Raw genomic sequence first — 21,639 nt, 5'->3', positions numbered from 1 at the left:
TCGAGACCATGCGATCACGACTTATATTAGCATCGACACGCTTAGGGCCCATGTTCGTCATGTTTCACGCATGCAATCAAGCTCTCTTGCCTGCCTGCCTGCCAGAACGATGACCACAGGCGTCCTTCTCCAACGAGGTCAGCATCCATCGTGCCTGTCTACCATCGGGCTTCACATCCTCAGCACGTTCAATCTCAGCTTTGTGGTGTTTAGAACAACCTCAAGTGCGTCTCACGGTTCTAGGGATAAGAAAGAAGACCGACCTGCCTACCTTGGCCCTGAAGCAAGCAGCTCTGGATCGTTTGAACACTTTCTACTTTGACCGAGTCCACATATATACGGATGGCTCTTCCACTCAGACCAGCTCCACCGGTGCAGTGGTTATACCATCGCGATCAATTAGCATCCGATACAAGATTTCTCACATGACAACATCGACCGGATCGGAGCTTGTTGCCCTCCGAGGTGCCGTTGATTACATTAACAACCAACCCGCTAATCGGTGGGCAATATTCTGCGATTCGAAGGCGGCCTTACAATGTCTTCTGTCATCTCTTCGTCGTGGGTCGTGTGAACAACTAGTGTCGGAGATACGAGAAATGCACCATCGTATGATAGCGAAAGGACACGACGTCGTGTTTCAGTGGCTGCCTGGCCATTGCGGTATCTCCGGCAACGACCTCGCTGACGAAGCTGCTAGGAAAGCACACAAAGGAGCAACCCTTGTTTCTGTACCTTTATCGCGTACCGACGCAGCCTAACACCTAAGCAAGGTAGCACACCGTATGACATTAGAGAAGTGGCACACACCTGAATTCACCCAAGAACGATTGCATTCTCTCGACCCCTCTATGCAACTGCAGCTGTTACCAGGGCTTCTGCGAAATGAGGAAACAATGCTGTGCCGCTTACGCTTGGGCGTCGCATTCACCAATGCATATACATTTTTTATTGGAATGACTGATAGCGCCGACTGTAATGCCTGCGGTGCCGAGGAAACTATAGAACATCTACTGTGCTACTGCCCATCTTTTCAAAATGAAAGACATGACCTCTGCACAGCTCTCAATCAGCTAGATAGAACACCGTTCACCTTGAAGAAGATCTTGGGACCATGGCCTCGCATATCGCAGCTACAAAAGGCCACAAAAGCTCTGCTGCGATATTTGAAGGCTACTGGATTGAGTCAGCGTCTGTGATCCGGACTGAGTGACCGAATGATATACCCAATAGACTTTCTCTTCTTCTTTTAATCTTTCCGTCCCCTTTTCCCTTTCCCCAGTGTAGGGTAGCCAACCGGGCTCAATCCTGGTTAACCTCCCTACCTTTCCTTTATCATTTGCTCTCTCACTCTCTCTCTCTGATAATTATTAACGATTTACCTAACTCCATTTCGTCCCAAATCAGAATTTTCGCTGATGATTGTGTAATTTTCCACCAAATTAATTCTAACGATGATCGCTTAGCCCTACAATCTCAACTTGATTCAGTAACAGCATGGTGCTCTGCCTGGCTCATGCAAATGAACCTATTGAAAACAAAATTTATGTCTTTTATTAACTGTCAGTCTCGAACTTAAACCTTAAGTAATGCTACAATCGAATAGGTAACTACATACAAGTACCTGGGTCATCCCGTTCATTCAGACCTAACATGGACCCATCATATTAACCATATTCTTGCATCTGCTTAGGTCTCCTAAAGCATAACTTGAAGCATTCTCCTTGTCATCTCTAATTACGGGCCTTCTGTACACTAATTAGACCTAAAATTGAATATGCTTCAGTTATTTGGGACCCTCATCAAGCATATTTAGTAAATAACATTGAAATATTGCAGAACCACACAGTTCGTTTTATTTACTCTAATTACTCACGTCATACCAGCATACCAGCCAAAAAGTTGCATGTTTATCACTTTTTCATAAGCTGTATCATCACTCAACACTTCATAATGACTTTTTTCTTTTGCCTTCTTCCATCTTTGACCAATGCAACCACCCGTTTAAGGTTCAGCTCTTGTCATGTCGCACATTTAATTACGCACATTCTTTCATACCACGCACCATAGCTGACTGGAATGCTCTGCCTCCACGTGTTGTTACTGCAACTGATCTCGATAAGTTTTGCAATCTGTTGTCTGCCTTAACTACTGCTTAACATGATGCATATATTATCTCATGTTTGAAATGTTTCTTTTTACTTTGCATTTCTTGTAATGTAGATCTTGTTTCATTTCATTTTATGCTGTTTGGAAAACGTATATTGGTATAATTTTTTACTACTGCCTTGTTCATGTTGCTTCTTTTCGTTTTTTTGTGCTTGTCGGAATTACAAGTATTTGGTACTTACATTCTAATGTTGCATGATGTGAGCAAAAAAAAATTTTTCCAGTGAATTTGTTGTATTGTATCTTTTATCAATTGCCTGCACCCCCTCCCCCCATGTAATACCCTCAGACTTTAGGTGTATCTTGTATAAATAAAACAAATAAACAACTGCATGGCTTGTCTTGTAACCTCGCTAGCATTGCTCATAAGAGCTGCTATTAAAATAATAAACAACTCATTTGTAACAGTCAACTTCGCGCATCACTCGAAACAGATCACTTCGTATGCCATTTACAGACTACAGCAGAAAAGCAAAAGTAGCCTTTCACAGCATTTGAGCACACTGATCTAATGACAGCAATGCCATTCAGGTTATGGTATAACACAGCAGGATGCTATGTTCTTCATTATTGTCTTACAGGACTGCAACAGGAGCCAAGTGCATATTATTGACTTCAACCCATTACACGAAGCTTAAGACATTACTAAGGTGACTCACATATAGGTTAAATATAAGTGACATTCAAACTGAGGCTTGGTGAACTCCTCATTCTAAACCAATTGTTTTACTGTTTATTGAAACAAGAGAAACTACCTGTGTCAGGTTAGTTATGCAACATCTTAACAGATACTGGAACTGTGTTCGGAATCTGTAATTATGTAGCTTCTAAGATGATACAAATTTGTGAAATGAACCAAATTCTTTTCCTTTCAAGTGGCTAATTCCTTTCAAGTGGCTACCAAAAGGGCAGGAACAACTTCATCGTAGTACATAGCAGAGTTCAATAAGCCTAATAAGTCCTCTAAAGGAAGCTGAGTGCCTCTACTTCTGACAAAGCCATATTCATTTAATAGATCAGACTCTGATGACCTGAAACCACAATTGTCACCAATGAAAGGTGCTTTTCAGTAGTTACTGCTATGATTGAACGTAGATAAATAGTGGCATAGTCCTGCACAACCCTTCTTCCTCCATGTCTTTATACAGGAAGCACACATGGCATTTTCAAGCCATCTCGTACAAGTTGTGTATTCATAATAGTATTAACAATAGTCAGCAGTACAGTCGTCAGGTACTCAAAGCTCCTGTGCAATATGTCAGCAGAGATAACGTCTGGACCTGGAGATTTCCGGTCATTAAAGCTGAACAATATACTGCATGATGATGATAAGTCGAGTTTTATGGCAACAGAATACTGGAAAGATGATCCTCTGAGTACCTACTGTGGCAGAAAAGTCTAACCAGGCGTTGACTACAATGAAACAGTGGCTCGGTTGGGAGTGCCCATGCTCTCTGAAGCAGAGGTGAAAAATGTGTCAAAGTGGTCTACTAATGTTTCATTATGCAAAACAGGTGAGGCGTGCAGACAGGACACAAGTGTAGAGAAGTAGGCAACACGAATGCCTACTATCAACTGAAGGGAGCACTGAGGCGAAAAAAAAAGAAAGAAGACACAAAACTCATCTGCGCAAGCTCTGGAATGGTATCACCATGTGTCAGTCGGGTACACGTGCCAGGCTACGTGAGAGATAACTGTTAACACACCTAAGCTCTTCCCTATGTAAAGTAATCGAAGCCTGACTCACGCACGCACTTCCACCATTATAGATATGCCATGCCTCTACCATAAGACGCGCATCTTCATTCTTATGCCTGTACAATATCATGCATTCATCAAACTCTGACGTGCAGTTACAATCTTGGCAATGTAGGGAAAGATTAGAAGGCGATCAACCAGTTAACGACCTTTTATGTTCCATTAGCCTCTGGTTGTGGTTATCTAATGTTAAGTTAACTAATGTTATTGACCTTGATCAAAAATTATTACTTATTAGGTCACGTAAAGTAACACAATTACGACCAGTGAGTTCATTAACCAAAAGCAATGTTATATGAATTAGATTGTGATTCCTTAAATTTGTGAACTTGATGGTGTCGTTTTATGGCACCAAGCAAAGCAGCTGCTCAGAGCTTATGTAAAATGCATTTCGCGAAGTATAATAACATGCTCTTGCAAATTTGCTTTCTACTATATCTAATAACGTGTGCAAGCTAATCCAAGGGCACTGTTGCTTCCGTTGCCTCAATGGTACATAGCTTTTACCAGAATTTACGAATGAACAAATGAATCATAGATGAAATTTTCAGGCATTCTTGACAAGAATGCACTCCAATTGTAGTTTCTAAGAGATAAATAAAGCTTATGTCTAGCAGTAATCTAAAATGTACAGTGGCACTTGTACTTTGTGCATCATTAGCCTGTAAGAATCGACAACCCGCAAAAGTGAGCAGAGGTCTTTCTTGTTCCACATGAAATGAAACGTATCATGTTGCTGAGGTCGCACATTGTCTAGGCATGAGGACACCAAGGTATCGCCTAGAAATTTCATATGCGAAAAACAGTTGATTGTAGGCTCAATCCCAACCAATGCCTAGAGTAATACAAGTATTCACCCGCCGTGGTTGCTCAGTGGCTATGGTGTTGGGCTGTTGAGCACGAGGTCGTGGGATTGAATCCCGACCACGGCTGCCGCATTTCGATGGAGGCGAAATGCGAAAACACCTGTGTACTTAGATTTAGGTGCACGTTAAAGAACCCCAGGTGGTCAAAATTTCCAGAGCCCTCCGCTACGGCATGCCTCATAATCAGAAAGTAGTTTTGGCACGTAAAACCCCATAATTTAATTTTTTTAATACAAGTATTCGACCGTGATTTGATATTCAGTTATTAGTAAGTTGATGTTTACATCACCATTGCCAAATCTATATGTAATTGTTTTGTGAACCTGCCAGAGGTAAAATTTGGAGGTCTATAAGTTGCCTCTGAAAGAAACAGCAAAAGTTAGACGGCAGATACGCAGCTGATGGTAAAGCAATGCTAACAGGCAAAGATAATCATTTATTCTAACACAACAGCGCCACCGCCCACTTTTCTTTATGCGTAAAAAAATGTTTATGGTAGCCAGATTACAAATATTGTTTAGTCAGTTCATTAGGAACATTAATTATGGTTAATAAGAAAATGTCAACAAGTTCACTAATAATGCCAACAACTGTAAGAAATGCAGGCCGTTGTTTGTGAATACTTCTGTTAACATGGATGGTATTAAACTGACTTTAGATATCATTATAAGTGCATTTCACAAGCTAATACAATAAACAGTAGAAGTTGTTCATTGCCACGAAAAAAATACATACAGAGTAATCAATTTCTATGTATCTCTTGTAGCTAGTGGAAATCGGTGGGTTGCAGCACAGGAATAGCCGGATCACCCTCTTTCATGCATGTAAAAATTTTTCCTTTCTTGATCCATGCAAATTTGAAGTTCTTTGCCTTTGCTGTTGCATATGTCGCCAAGAACAGTTTCCTGTAAATCTTGGTCAAATTTTCTGAGAAACACACTCTAGGTAATTCACCTCTCACTGACAAACTGCAGCTTTTCTCGAGCAACGAGTCATCTGTCACAATGCGAGAGTAGTAAACCTGAGAATGACTTTTGCTGGTCCATTACCTAGCAATGGAAGCCTGTGTGACGCAACCACCAGGCTAGGGTCAAACGAGATGATGCTGAGCTTTCTTGATCAGCATTATCTGTAATGCCACCAACTAGATTTTCATTAGGTTTTGCAGGCATGCCATGTACTTCCAAGGGTAGACGAATTGCTGTATTGCCCACAGTCATTAATTTGTCCTGCAACTTCATAATGGCCAACTGTTCGTTGGACACAGTTGACTCTAGAACTGCTAGTTGAGATGACAAGGATGTCATCTTTGTGTCGGAAGCTTCACAGAGACAAAGTTCATCATAACATCCAGACACGAAATCAAATGACTGCATTTCTTCTACAGTTATCCGCAGCATTTTTATTTCAGACGTTAAAGCTAACGGTTAGTCTGGCTTTGCGTGCACAAGGGAAACAGAAGCAAGCCGCTTATTGATTGAATACAGTGCAGACAACTGCTTGTTAATCACTGCTAACTGTGAACGTGCATCTTCCAGAGAGCATGTTGCTGTTCGACATAACTTGCATCGCCACTTTTCAAATTTTTTCCCCGCCACACCCCCAACACAATAAATGTTGCATCGGTTATACCAAAGCCTTCATGCCCCAGGTGATACCAATCAAAGCAATCCATACATACTATGGATCTGCCATCTGAAGGAAGGCACTGATGGCAATGAGCACATTTAAAGTTCACCATAGCATACACATTCATTCATTCATTCATTCTATTCACCAGATAGCAGTGGATGGCTACCTGAGATAAAAGCTGTATAGACAGCTTCACAAAGGCCCAGGTAGCCGTTACAAGGCAGGTAGAGCAACCAAGCAAGAAGCAAATGCAAACAGAAGCCAATATAGTAATGTAAATGTGCTGCTAATAGGGTAAGCATCAATAAAGAATGAAATAAAGCAACTACTATGTGAAACTTAAGCATAAGAAACATACACAAATATAAACTACATACATCAGACAACCATTACAGCATTTTCCCAAAAAGTGCTCGCAATTGAAATTTTGACATGTACTGTGTTTGCATTTATTTAGGACTGAAGGAAGATTTTGCTGTAGCATGTGTAGTTAGTAGTCTGTATGAAAACGTGAAATACACCACATGTCCATGCTGCGCATATTTAGAGCAAGCCTATGTTCATGTAAGGGTGCTGTCAGAGCAATAAATTGGATATATGCAGTTGGTGGCAGCAAAGCAGAGTATATACAAGTACTAAATAACCCACACCAATACACACACTTTAGTACTGGCGTGTGAAGTGCTGGCAAATGTAACAATGATGGGAAATCTTGCCTTTATGACAAAGCCAGGCATCCAACAGCACCTTCTTGTATAAGAAACGTGCAGCAAACAAAAGCAAATAAATTCAGTTGATAACTTTCAGTAGATGACTGGGCTTCATATTCCAGGAGACAGTCAATGATGACGAGAAACACCACCTCTCTTAGCGAAAGTGGCAACCATGCATAAGCAATGTAGCAGCTGCAGCAACACAGACACCTTAGTACCACCTCCAAAAGGGCCATAATCTGTGGATGTACTGGCGCACACAATAGATGCGAGCGGGTATGATATACCGGAAGTCATCATGCTGTATATGGTACATCGTGTTAGCGTATGCTGCCTGTGGTAACAGATGATCCACCTCCTACAGATATACTATGACACCACTGCAAAATGTGTGCCCACATGCGGGATCTGTCTGAAGAATTTCTCTCACTTAATGTGACGCTGACCAACACCTACAGAACTCGCTAAATCCTTTGAATAATTGGCTGAGCATGAATTGATGGGCTAGTTGGTGGGACACGGACACTAGAAACCTTGGAAACAGATGCCATGCTGCAAGTCAGTAGCAGTTTGAAGGTTAAATAACTGCTATTAAAGCATAACTGAGCGCTCTCCACATGTTCGACACTTGTAAAAATTGACGAGAATGGAAAATACCATTGTGACAGAGGAACACATCATACTCGCCTCCGCCGTAGGCCATGGACCAACTGACAACAATCGTCCATGACACTCCCCTACGCCAGCAGCATCCTAGAAGCAACAAGAGGAAAATTCATGGATGGCGCCATCAACACAAACACACATACCGATTAGAATAGGGACAAACACAAACACAATGATCAAGGAAAGTTCTCCACCATGTACTCAGGCAAGGTCAGATAGTCAAGGAGCAAAAGTACAGCTATGTCAGTTGGTATACCCCCTCCCCCCAGGGTAAACGGGAATGGTGTCACGAGTGCCAATTTCACCGCTGGTAATTGGTAGGCCAAACTCCAAGAGGAAAAAACAAAGAAAAATTGAGCGTGCTTCAATGGCAATGGTTTTGTTGATGCGCGAGTGCAAAATGCCATCCTGCTTGTTGTGTGCTGTGCACTCAACGAGCACACGACTTCCTCTGCGGGCGCCAACGGAAACCAGCACCGCTGGCATTTATTTTTTCTGATTGTTTCCCGCTTTCGGATCATGTTTTCAACAACCTTCGCCTTCTACTTTTATTTTTTTTACTCACAACACATGTGCAATGCATCTGTGTGAACATTTATCTTTTTTCTGTTCAAGATGCACCAGCCAGCATGCCACGCCACGCAGCTATATTGTATCGACAAAACATTAGTAGGCAGAAAACTGGTTTATTAACTGTTTTTGTTAGCAACCTATCGCACAGCAAGGGATTCAATACACAACACAATTGTGTGAGCTGAGTATCTCGTTAGTCAGTACAAATGCACACATTCTGTACTACGATCATACATACACAAGACAGCTTCCTACAATTTCTCATAAACAGAATATTGCTACAGAGGCTATGTTTGTTTGCTATGCACAACACAACCCTACCAAAGCAATTCTTGTTGCAACAGTTATGTGTGAATAAGAAGATTATCAAGAGCAGCAGATTCACATTTTTCGCATGCCAGTAAAAAGTTTCCTTTTTTTGTTCCATACAAATGGTATACTTGCTAGTCCAAAAGGTATGCTATACCTATTCAATTTCCTGCATAGCTCTCATAGGGCTAATGCACCAATAAATATTAAGCAAATTATATTGAAAATGTCTATTTATTCTTTTTTTCATATCTGCTTTTGTTTTGCAATACAACATGCAAGACCATCAGAGCTTCATTCAATCAGTAACATTGCAAACAAGATACCAATATGAAATTCCTTGCAAGCATATTGCAGATGTTTCTTAAAAGTTTCTAATGCACTTCGTTTGTTCTATCATCATCTAGACATAAGTGGCACAGTTCCAAGACAATAACAACAAACAGCACCAAGATTTTTTGTTAAGAAACAGTAAATGCAGGAGAAGCATGTGTCAATCTGTGGTTGATTGGCAATAGAGGTTGGGCAAGGTCAGTGTGATGCACAATGGTATTATTGAACGCATAGCTTTGGGACATTGAGAAATATCTTTTAAAAGCAATGCAAATCTTCTGCATTCAATGCATCAGAGCGACCTGCTCAGAACAATTATCTTTATAGAATGGTTTTCAAGACCTTCTCCTAATACACTGAATGTACATTATGCGCTTTCTTTAATAGAGCCTATAGGCACAGTTTTGTGACACTTGCTTGAAGCGCAGGACAGGTCTTAGAACTGCGTTACGAGTTGCATGATTCGTTGGGGGTCATCCATCATGGGAATTTCGGTGTCGACACAATAAGGAGGTCAAGGCAATTCAACTTTTCTAGAACACTCGTTTGTGGCACAGCACGCTTTCTTTGCTTCAAACCGCCCCTTCCCACTTTTGCCATATTAATGAAACCACTGAAGTGAAGAGTGTCGAGCAACATTGGTACTTGCACTACTTTACTGAAGCAAGGTCGAGAAGATTCCAGCATCCCAAGATCCATGTATGGTAGCTATGTAATAACCTTTAAAGAGGCGGGTGCAGGTGTGGGAGCAATGATTGTCTGCACAATGAATAACGCTATATGACGTTATGTAAATTTTGAAATACGCCAGAATATTTGTAAAGATAGGCTAATCAGGAGACCGCCTTAGGAACTATTGGAATTATAAAGGGAATAAAACATCAGTAAGAAACTGTTTCGTAACTTTCAAGCTCCTGGAGCTTTCTTTTTGCGGTGAACTTTCTCTCACGCTGTTTTCTAAGATCCAGATTGATGTCATCTATGCACAGTATAAGCTACGCATAGCGGAACTGCTGCAGCAAGTCTATGTGACACTTACTACAGCAAGAGATTTCTTACAGTAGACTGCTATTTAGCTTATCGTTACACCGTAAAAGTATTGCACAACTGCACCAATGCGCTCTAGAAAACATTTCTCCATGTTCTTCCCTTCCTTCTGTGATAATGGAGTGTCACCTGGCACTGCAAGAGTTGGTAGACTCTGGGCTCACACGATAAATAAACTTCTCTAGTGCTTCTCTCATGGTAATCTTTCAGCAGCTCTTTAACTTCACTGACTTTCGATACCTTTGTGCATCATTCCTCAGTCGGTTGATGACGCCTGCAGTCTGTGGCGAGTATATTTTTCGCTTTTGGCTTCGCTGAGGCGGTGTAGAACCTGTAAAGACAGACACATCACCAGAACCTCTTGCTAGGCTAGTTGGCAAATTTTCACCGAGTTGCACACTGTGTAAAGGAACACTAGAGACAGGCACATAGGACAAGCGTAGCGTCCTGTCTATGCCCGAGTGTCATGGTCCACTTTAAAGCAAATTCCATCAGCAACGAATGCTTGCAGTGTGACATCGCTTCAATTTATGAAAACACAATATGAAAAGCCCGTTTATTGTCACATTTCTAGTGCATGTGACAAAGAAACAACTGTTTTAGTAAAACAGCACTTTTAATCCATGCAGGTCAGTTTTGATTAAATTTGGTTGCAGGATTTCAAAAAGAAATATGCCTCTGAAATTTATTAAGCAAAGTTGCAAGCTTTAGTGCTGCTATATATATATTCATGTAACATATGTTAAGCATTGCCATGGTTTCTCAATAACTGGCTGGGAATACTAGGCATCAGTATTTTAGAGCTAGTTTTCTTGATCGATGATAGTTTTTTATTCATCTTGTTAGGGATTAGCTAATTGAGCGTTGTATTTACTTTGGCTTCACTTTTCTGCAAGATACCCGTACGAGGAAAACTATAGCTTTTAATAGTTTAAGGCTGCTGGACAAGTGAGCATTGCAATTTTTTGCTCCGGAAGAATAACTGCTATAAAGCGGCAAACCAAGCTTAGGGAGAACACGACAGCGCGCGGCAAGAACAGTCTTCGCCGTATTGTATGCTGTAGCGCCATGCGCGGCGCGACTTTTTACGAACGTGAATTCGCTCATTGTCAGCGAAAACTTTTCGGCTTTCTAGCTTAGCCTATACATCACGCACCTCAGACGAGCAAACGATAAAGAGAAACCGATAAGCACGCGGTTTCTTGCAGCATGTGGAGCAAATTTCGCTGCGTAAAGTCACCCATGGTACCCGTCGCCGTAGCAGACGGCCTGGAAAAGACAGAGCTAACTCGCCGTGCTCATGGATTGCGCTGTGCCCTGTCAAGTGGTTTCTGCACAAAAATGGTGAACTACACTGCAGAAGGTCAGATTTGCAACCATTAATAACTTGTTTTCCTTACCTTCATCGATCAGGGACCGCTCTCCCACTCCAACAGTCGGCATAGCCTACCACAACAGCCTCGTATGGCAGGGTCGGCGAGGACCCTGATTTTCTGTGAAGTGGCCCGATCAAGCATAGGCGGCAGCTGGCCGTGGTACATCTCAGCATCGCCAGGACTCCCCATTTGGCGTAATTTCGCCATATGTCACATCTGAAAAACAGGCAAAATACCACTTGTTCATGATTAAGGAACACCTATAAATGTGAAGCCAAAGTTGAGAGTAATTAATATGATTCAAGCGACGAAAAAATTCTGTCCCTGGCGCAGGTTGAAAAGTGAAGCGAATTTATTCCGTCGCATAACTAACCCGAACTTCTTGTAATTCAAAAAGCAAACTGACTGCTCGTAATGGTTTTTTTTTTTTTTTTTTGCTTCTGCCGTGTTCATGACCATTCAAATCTGGAAATGCCACAAAAAATTGGTCACCGGGATGCTCTCACCGTAACCGCTTTGTGCAGCAAGCATTCAACTACCATCGGCAAATATAAATTGTAAGTATTCTACTCGTGTAAAAAATGCAGAGCAACCGCGAACATATACCGAAGCGAAATTTCCGCCTGCGTGTCAGCTAGCATCATTGGGCCCATGTGCAACGGTCAACAAGTAGTTTCAGTTTCTTACAACACCACAGAGAAATGCGCCGCACCAAACGAAAAAATATATATATATTCACTTGAAAACAACTGTGGAAGATCTTTTGTTTTGTCCTAAAACTGTTCTGATAAGCTTCGCGCTTCTTTTTTAGTAGCGACTGCAGGAAAAGTGTGCCTACCTTTCGTCCGCTGCGAAACGGAAATATTTCGCCCTGCTGTTCATCATCGAGTGGCCACGCCATACAGCCGCGCATCACGTCTTGCGCCGTTTCCTCAATTTTTCCGACATGGCTGGAACATTTGCAGGCACAGAAAGTTTTCAACTACAAAGCAAACGAGAAAACGCGCACGTCCACGGAAAGCGTCAGGAGCAGACGAAGAGAATGGCAGCCGAAGCGATGAGAGCGAAAGCGCCGCCCGTTGAGGGGGTGGGGCACAACAAATGAAGCGACCAAATAAAGACATAGCCACCAAAAAAGAAAATGCCAAAAACACATTTTATTTATAAACATAATTGCATCACTTAGCTTTATTGTTACGTAGGTTGAAGATAAGTTGTTGCACAGTCCAAACCGTCACACATCGTTTTTTTCAAGAACTGAACGCTCTTTCGGGTCAAAAACACGCGTTTTGAAGATTGTGGCGCCACCTTTTGGCGCAGCAATGATGTGTTTGTCGACACGTTTTAGAAACAAAACGGCGTTGTCCTAATCATGACACTCAGTAGTTCTTGAAGAACAAAACGCTCTTTCGGGTCATGAATGCGGGTTTGATGCTTGTAACGCTACCTTGTGGCGCAGAAATGAAGTGTTTTTCAACAGTTTTTTTCTACAGAACGACGCGGTCCTAATCGTCACACTCAGTGGTTTCTTCATGAACTGAACACTCTTTCGGGTCAAGGACACGGGTTTGATGATTGTGGCGCTACCTTTTCGCGCAGAAATGAAGTGTTTTTCAATACTTTTTTTCTACAAAACGATGCGGTCCTAATGGTCAACTCAGTGTTTCTTGATGAACTCACCACTCTTTCGGGTCAAGAACACGGGTTTTATGATTGTGGCGCTACCTTTTCGCGCAGAAATGAAGTGTTTTTCAATACTTTTTTTCTACAAAACGACGCGGTCCTAATCGTAACACCCAGTGGTTTCTTCAAGAACTGAACGCTCTTTCGGGTCAAGAACACGCGTTTGATGATTGTGGCGCTACCTTTTGGCGTAGAAATGAAGTGTCTTTCAATACTTTTTTTCTACAGAACGACGCGGTCCTAATGGTGAACTCAGTGTTTCTTGATGAACTAACCACTCTTTCGGGTCAAGAACACGGGTTTTATGATTGTGGCGCTACCTTTTGCAGAAGGAATGAAGTGTTCATCACTACTTTTTTTTCTACAAAACGGCGCGGCCCTAATCGTAACACTCAGTGGTTTGGTCAAGAACTGAGCGCTCTTTCGGGTCAAGAACACGGGTTTGATGATTGTGGCGCTACCTTTTGGCGCAGAAATGAAGTGTCTTTCAATACTTTTTTTCTACAGAACGACGCGGTCCTAACGGTCAACTCAGTGTTTCTTCATGAACTAAACCATCTTTCGGGTTAAGAACATGGGTTTGATAATTGTGGCGCTACCTTTGGCGCAGAAATGAAGTGTTTTTTAAAACGTTTTGGAAACAAAACAGCGCGGTCCTAATCGTCACACTCAGTGGTTTGTTTCAAGAACTGAACGCTCTTTCGGGTCAAGAACACGCGTTTGATGATTGTGGCGCTACCTTTTGGCGTAAAAATGAAGTGTTTTTCAATACTTTTTTTCTACAAAACGACGCGATCCTAATCGTCACACTCAGTGGTTTGTTCATGAACTGAACATTCTTTCAGGTTAAGAACACAGGTTTGATGATTGTGGCGCTACCTTTTGGCGAAGAAATTAAGTGTTTGTCAATACTTTTTTCCTACAAAACGGCGCTGTCATAACCATTACTCTCTGCGGTTTCTTCAAAAACTGAACGCGCTTTTGGGTCAAGAACACGGGTTTGATGATTGTAGCGCCACCTCTTGGCGAAGGAATGAAGTGTTTGTCAATACTTTTTGTGCTACAAAACGGCGCGGTCCTAATCGTCACACACAGTAGTTTCTGCCTACAAAGAATGTAGGCTTGGTCTGATTTGCACATAAAAAATTATCACGGTCTTAAACACACACTTTTCCATTGCAGAAACTTGCAGCGCTGTTTTCGCTGCCTGTTCAAAGTCTGCGGGTACGATGCAGATAACGACTCCAAGTGTGTTTATTTAAATAAGGGGGAGTAAGAAATGCAGTATTGCTGCGAAATTTTAGTGAAAACAAATTAGAGGTATGCGCAGAATGTTCTTCAGCCAAGTATTTGTGCATATGTGCATGGACTTTGTAGCGTTGATGTAGTTTCTTGTATAAGATTATATGGCACAGTCCCACAGCAGTTATGCTTGGGTTGCCGGTTGCAGCCGGCAGAAGGTGCTGTAGTAAGTGATTTTGGAATGAGAAAAGAAGAGATGGGTGCAGTACTGTAACTGTCTCTCGCTTAGGAGGTCACCTCAACAGTACTGCACGGGGAAGGGTAATGGGAATAAAAGAGTGTCGAGAAATAAAGATGGAATCGCAGAAGGTGCTGGTTCTCAGAGTGAAATACTATTTGCGGATATTCACCTCTTGTAAAATCAATGGTAACACACCAATAGAGAGCTGGTTCTCACATATTATATGATAGCAGAATGGTGTAAGGTAAACAGTGAAGTGCCAGAGCTGGTGCTAGTGGTTGTCTCTGTTGGTATGCTAGTGGCTAGAACAGCTGATGGACTTCTAGATGGTGTTACTAAGGTGTGTGTAGTGATAATCTTGACCAGTAATTGTGCAGTGATAGTACATGCTAACAAAAATGGATGTATATTGGCAGCAGTACTCCAACTTGCTGATGTTTCTAGCTTTAAGAGCAAGGATTGTTTCACAACCGCCAGTTCCCTATTCCCTAGAATTTCTGAAAGTGTCCACATATGTGAGCAGAATTCATAGTCGCAAATGATTGCTCAATGGCTAGTTTCTATGGGCTGTCACGTCTGCTGTAGTATCATTGCTGACGCCGCATAAGAAGGAAAAAAAAAAAGCCACAGGCAAGACCAAGCAACCTATGTGAGAGCCTTTTCTTCTTCTCAGACCTAAACACCAAAAAGCTCTTTTTCAGTGCTAGAAAACTGAACTGCACATCTTTCTTTTCACCTTTGCTTGCTCTATGAACTTTCATGAATTACATTTTTTTTTTCACATTGTGTATACTACAAAATGTGAGGAATAAATGTGTATTTTACTAGGATTGCCCGAAATTGTCAGTAGCTGTACCAGCAAAGATGCAAAATAACAAAAAAGAGTAGTTCCCAAGCATGTAAGTTACTTACAAAGAGGTGAATCTGTTAAGCAGTCTATTACATATAATTTCCTTCTAGCCTTGCAAAATACAATTTTAAAAAAGACATCCACCTGTCCGTAGCAGTTGCTACAAAGGAAAACCATACAGGTTCCTCGAAAGAAAAAACCTCGTAGTTGAAGAAAAATTTCTCCTGGTCCGGGACTTGAACCCGAAACCACAAGGCTCTTTCTTTCGAGGAACCCGTATGGGTTTCCTTTGTAGCAATTGCTACGAACGGGTGGATGTCTGATTTTCCCTTTAATAATTACTTCTCTCCACCTTGCAGGTTTCCACAGAACTATTACGTCAAACTCTTGCCTTTGCTTTGAGTTGTTGACAAATTTGACTTTGCCCTGCCATCTGCTAGCCGCCTGGTTAGCTCAGATGGTAGAGCGGCTGCCCCGTAAAGGCGGTAGTCCCGGGTTCAAGTCCCAGACCAGTACAAATTTTTCTTCAACTACGAGGCTTTTTCTTTAGAGGAACCCATATGAGTTTTCTTTGTAGCAATTGCTACGAACGGGTGGACGTCTGATTTTCTCTTTAATAATTACTTCTCTTTACCTTGCGGATTTCCGCAGAACTATTACGTCAATGGTAAAAAAGCTTCCACAATTTGTTTTCACATACAGCTATTATGGTGGAGAGCAACAAGTTATGAATCCAATTTTAAATCAATGAGGCTATACATTGGGCTTATGTTTTAGCTCTGGGTTGCCTTGCACTGGCACATGCTTCGCTGGCTGAATAAAACCAGTGAGTGTACATGGCAACGTATGGTGCAGCACTGTTTGGGACAGCTGAACGCTCCACTGAGTGCGAGCTTGCCTTGCTTCACAGATCGTAACTACACTATAGTTCCTTTATATCAGTGGCTAGCGTATAAGGTGGTGTGGCATACAGCGCAACAGTGATCTCTTGTTTTGGACTTTTCTACAGCAATAAAACTTGGTGCTGGGCTAGTTGGTGATGCATTCTCTAAAACTGATGGTAGCGCTAGAAAGGACGGACAGGGCCTGAATTTGATGGCCAAGTTCAAAACTGAAGTTTATCCGTAGTTCCCCCATACAAATGTACTCTGAATCGTAAGAGATGAGTAGGGGGCCCAACGGCAGAAAGTATAAAGCATCTTTTTTTACCCAACAGAAATATTCTAACTAGTATGACACTTTGTCACTCCCATATAAGCAGACTTGTACATAACATATTACATGTAATTAGTTATGGTTATCTATTAAACATTTTGGCAATCTTGTAATTTAACGATTACATATCTTGCTGTGTAACACTCACTGTAATTCAATTACTTTTTTCAGTAATCTTTTACATGTAATTTGTTACTTTATTGGTGAGGCAAGCTGTAGCAGTCGGTGCAGTTTTGGGGACCTGAATTTGCAGTAGAATATCTGAAATCGTGCCACGCGGCAGCCAGTTCAGACAGGCAAACCCTGGAGTGCAATATTTGTTTCTTCGAGTTTATGCTCCACCAAATGTTGGCCGGTGAACTAAACTGGTGCTGGTGTGTCTCAACAGCGGCGGCCACTTGGGGACGTTAATGCCAGGATGTCACTTACCGACAATTGTTCGTGGTTTCCATTGGCCCAACCAAGAGTGTCTTCAAGATCTAGCAACAGTAAAACACTGCGCTTCACAGAGGACCCAGATGCTGAGTAAGGACAATCTTGTGTGCAAGATGTCTGTATGTTACTACATCGTCTTTACTCCCCAGAGCACACATAGAGCAAGCTTTCAATGTCCCTGCTGATGTCTTAATGACAAAAACTAGGGAATATGACTGCTAAAAATTTTCAAAAGCGATTGTTAGTGAAGATTAGCAATGTACAAAGGGCTGCGGAGGACACATTAAGTGTACCAAGCCAGCTTGCTTTAAATGGAGTATCTGTGCAATGTTATTAAATTTCAGAGGATAGTAGACTCCAAATAATCGATTACTTCTGAGTAATTCCTCAGTTACTTTCATGGAGCATTAATTAGGAACTATAATCAATTACATTGTTATGTGAGATAACTGTAATTGGCAACATTTTTTCTGTAATATGCACATGTCAGCATATAAGCCTATGGCTTAAAGGGGTACTGAAACACTTCTTAAAAGGACCCTGAAACGCTTTTTGAACATAAAAAAGCATTGTCAATCTGGTAATGGGGCTCCTCAGAACATACAAGTCAAATATTGCACTGCATGCAGATGGGAAATTACAATCTCAGGTCAAAAATGGAAAAATATCGCTTGCTCTTTGTTCCACAATGTCATCATGCATTGTCGTTGCAAGCAGCTGCACCTACAACAGCTATAGGCTGATTTCGTAATTGTGAGAACATTCTCAGTAATACAGTCATTGCTTATTTGAGTTAAATAAATGAAAATGTCTGCAATCTCAAAAACACAGGAAAACCAGTTCATCTTTGCAGAGTCAATCTGTGCACAACAGTTGCATGTTGCTGCGTCTGCTACATGTGGCATCTGAGATGAAAAGCCTAGCACAGATAGCGCAGCCCCCATGAGCAGTCTTGCCACCGTGACATTCAACCTTCGGGCGAGGCATCGCTCTATTGCACCGCCCTGTTGTCTCCCCTTTGTAGCTTCCAGCTTGCTAGTATAAATGAAAGGACAGAGCAAGCCGTTTATCAGTCTGATAACCATGTCCAACTTCACTTGTGCTTGAAGGATACAAAAACCTTTGGCAGCAGGAGATTCATGAGGCGACGCAATAAAGGTGTCTTTCTATGATTAGTTAGAAAAGTGTTTCACGGCCTCTTTGAATATGGTAAGATACCTGGGGCGCGATCAGGGATTGTTGTTCGGAGCGGGCATACAGTTGTGCCATGTGCAATTGGCTTAGGCAGCACCGACGTCGCGTGGCTGCCGAAATCGGCGCAGCCTAGGCCAATCACGTGCAGTGCAAATGAATGCATGCTCTGAACAACAACCCCTGATCGCACCGCTGGTCTGTAGACAATGCTGTCATTAACATACAAGCCAACTGTTATTACATTACATGCAGCAGGAAACTTGCAATCTCGGATGATAGATCACTTGCTATGTCCTGCAGCTTTTGAAGCCCTTGCTTTGTTCCTATTCAATTGAAGTGGTTGACAATTTTCCCTTACATAACCTTCTGTCGCCTTGCAGCATTCTGCAGAACTGATTTGCCATATTGTATGTGCTTGTACTTCGAGTTGTCAATTAATTCAGACTTGCTCTGTAATTTGTTAGCCTCCTACTTAGATGGTAGAGCGACCGCCACAGAAAAGTGTTGGTTCCAAGTTCCAACCCAGGACTAGAATGTGTGTATATATATATATATATATCAAAACGTTTATTCAAAAGAAAAAAAAAATGCAGAAAGCGTGTGGGTGGAGCCCCTAGTCCAGGGCCCCACTGGCTTGGTCGAGGAGTGCTAGTTGCATCACCCGATCTTCATGAAGAATTCTTTATTTGGGAAACTTGTACGAGTTTCCTTTTTTTGCTAGATATTACTGTTTAGCGCATGGCAATTTCTCCATTTCATGAATTACTTGCGAGTACAGTCACATGTGCACACCCTTCCAGATCATCTATAAAAAAAAACTATTTCAATGTCTGTTGCTTTGAAAAGGTATAGGTAGGGCCTGCTTCAAATGTTACGGACATGCTCAATTGAACAGATGCAATAGATTAAATGATGTTGACTAAACAGAAGGTCTTTGCATTGTTGTGCCTGGCGGCCCCTCAGGACAAAGTGTGCTTCACTGGCAAATGTGCCGCTGTCGAGTGCTATTCACGCTTCGTCATTTTCTCAAGGCCAAGGCACTGGCGATTAAATCAGCGTCGCTTGAGACTAATGGTCAAGCAATTATGTTTGTACCTTTGGTTGTTCGACAACCCAGAGCTGACAAGCTTAGCGTCATGGAGAGCCCACTAACTGATGAAACGGTCCAACGTGGAAGACTTCCATGGGAACTGCGTCAACTTGAGTTTCCCAAATTGCCACGTGATTGCCTCATATGTGCGGCTGATCGCGCAAAGGAGGCGGACTCTGGCGGAATGGTGTGACGTCATAGGCGGGATTTTGAAAACTGTTCGATGACTGGGATTGGCCAAGAAGAACAGTGAATACCCTCGACGAGGGAAAGGGAGAAATGAACTGGATGAAAAGCCGAGCTTGACTTTGACATGTAGTGGGCCATAGAGCCTTTCTTGTGACTCATGTATATTTATACATAAACCGTCTTTTGTCATCTCTTGGACACCGCTCTGGACCTCACTTTCTTCTGGCACCTGGCACGACACCAACCATGGAACCTTTGCGGCCACTCGGATCCCCTGACTTCACAACAGCATAAAACTGACCTCTTCCTGATGCTTCAAAATCAAACTTAGTCTCACTTAACATCTATGCATTTTGTAGATTTTCTCATGTACTAAAACTGCATTCTTATTTTTTTTAAGCTTATGCATTGAAAGCCTAGCTCCCTATTTGACCATGCTTGTAACAGTTGAGCAGACGCTACATATCCCTATTCAAAGGGACAAATTTTCTCAAACAGTCCCTGAAATGGTTTTTGTTGTACCTATGAGTGTTGCCTATTCATGGAGAATAAATCACCTGGAGTGCTTTCTCACAACCATTTTGTGGCAGTGAATTATATAATAAAATACCTACAAAAAGATTTGCCTTCCTCTCAATCCATGGCTTTCCCCTGCCAGTTTTGTACCTTGAGGCCATGGCCATGTCCTGCCTTCTTAGACACATATCATGCGGTTGATTTGAACTTCGTGTCCCTGCATCTCTCTCTCACACATATCTCATTACTGTGGTGATGGCAGCCTCACCTGCTTTTCATGTGAGAACCCCTCCACATCCCACAAGCTGCTAGCACTACTGTACTATTATTAACCTTTGTCGCATTCTTTGTCCCCCTCACCTGCTGCTTCACACTTCTATAACAGAGCCAGCCTTTCTAAAGAAATTTATTATTTGCCTTCTTTTCTCACATGCATGTGCAAACGCACATGTGTAGACAACTGAAGCTTATTTATTGCTGTATTTATTTTTCCAACCTAGCAAATTAGTATGTGTATAAGTACGCTATTAAATATAAGCTTAATAGGGCTGCTTGTTTGAAGCATTCCTGATGACATTGTGTGGGGAGCCAAGCGGATTGCTCACTTGAATGACATCACTTACCCATTCTAACTAAGGTGAGCGAAGGCAGCTGAAGAAAACACAGGAAATGGTGATGCTGTGATCTCTAACAATGCAGATGTTCAAAACACAATAATAAAGTATCCACTTTACGCACAGCACTTAAGTCTGTCTCTTGACGATAAAGCCTGTTGTACCAACTTGATGCATTTGTACACAACCTTCGAAATTGTTTCAATGTAACTTTAATCCTGTGGATTAAAACAAGTGTAGATGCATAGAACTGAATGAATCCACAAAGGACATAATATTCCATCAGCGTGCCCTCCTTGCAATAAAATTATTAGGTGATAATGGCCAAGAATTTCCAGCTATCTCAATAACAGAAACAGGCTAGCACACACAATAGAGAGGCTTCCATGCAAAACTTGCCCTGGGCCGGATGGTATCAGCACAAAACTTCTGTAGCTAACATCAGATAATTCATGTTACCTTTTATCGCTAATCTTTCAACAGTCACTGGACACTGCTATTCTTCCAGATGACTGGAAAATTGCACATGTAATTCCTTGCTTTAAATCTGGAGACAAATACTTCGCTAACAGTTACCGTCCCACTTCTCTTATGTCTATTTGCTGTACACTACTTGAGCACATCATATACAGTGAAATAATGTCTCACATTGAATCTAATAAATTGCTTTTTGAAAACCAACACGGCATTCAGAAAAACCGATCCTGTAACACCCAGTTGTTTGAGCTAGTAACTGATTTACTGAACTCCATCAATGTGTAATTTTTCATCGATGCAATATTTACTGATTTTCCTAAAGCATCCGATCGCATCCCTCACCAACGTCTACTCACAAAACTAATTAGCCTACAGCTAGATGAAAAAACATTTATCTGGATTGAGGGCTTTTTAACCAACAGACTTCGGAGTGTTAAAAGCGATCATTACG

General features: G+C 41.8%; 2 protein-coding genes across 4 annotated transcripts in view; one reads left to right on the top strand and one right to left on the bottom strand.

Moving 5' to 3' along the window:
• The window catches only part of LOC126539421 (uncharacterized), a 168,270-nt gene extending 155,738 nt beyond the window's left edge, over window positions 1-12,532 (bottom strand). For 2 of the 3 annotated variants that reach the window (XM_072285670.1, XM_055075367.2), the window contains exons 1-4: window positions 12,281-12,532; window positions 11,467-11,658; window positions 10,307-10,397; window positions 7,826-7,891 (exon numbers count right to left, since the gene is read on the bottom strand). Coding sequence is in view for 1 of the 3 variants with exons in the window: in XM_055075366.2 (XP_054931341.1) it covers window positions 7,796-7,819 (24 nt within the window). In the remaining 2 variants the exon portion in view is untranslated. Of the gene's footprint in view, window positions 1-7,795; window positions 7,892-10,306; window positions 10,398-11,466; window positions 11,659-12,280 lie in introns of all 3 variants that reach the window. The other variant, XM_055075366.2, reaches the window with a different exon arrangement.
• Window positions 12,533-16,942: 4,410 nt separating this feature from the next.
• The window catches only part of LOC126539408 (pancreatic triacylglycerol lipase-like), a 50,602-nt gene continuing 45,905 nt past the window's right edge, over window positions 16,943-21,639 (top strand). The window contains exon 1 of the mRNA XM_055075360.2: window positions 16,943-17,198. The gene's annotated coding sequence lies outside the window, so the exon portion shown is untranslated. The remainder of the gene's footprint in view (window positions 17,199-21,639) is intronic.

This window comes from Dermacentor andersoni, chromosome 11 (assembly GCF_023375885.2).
Source record: "Dermacentor andersoni chromosome 11, qqDerAnde1_hic_scaffold, whole genome shotgun sequence".
Lineage (NCBI taxonomy): Eukaryota > Metazoa > Arthropoda > Arachnida > Ixodida > Ixodidae > Dermacentor > Dermacentor andersoni.
The sequence above is the reverse complement of the archived record's forward strand: the minus strand, read 5'-3'. Positions and strand labels throughout refer to the sequence as shown.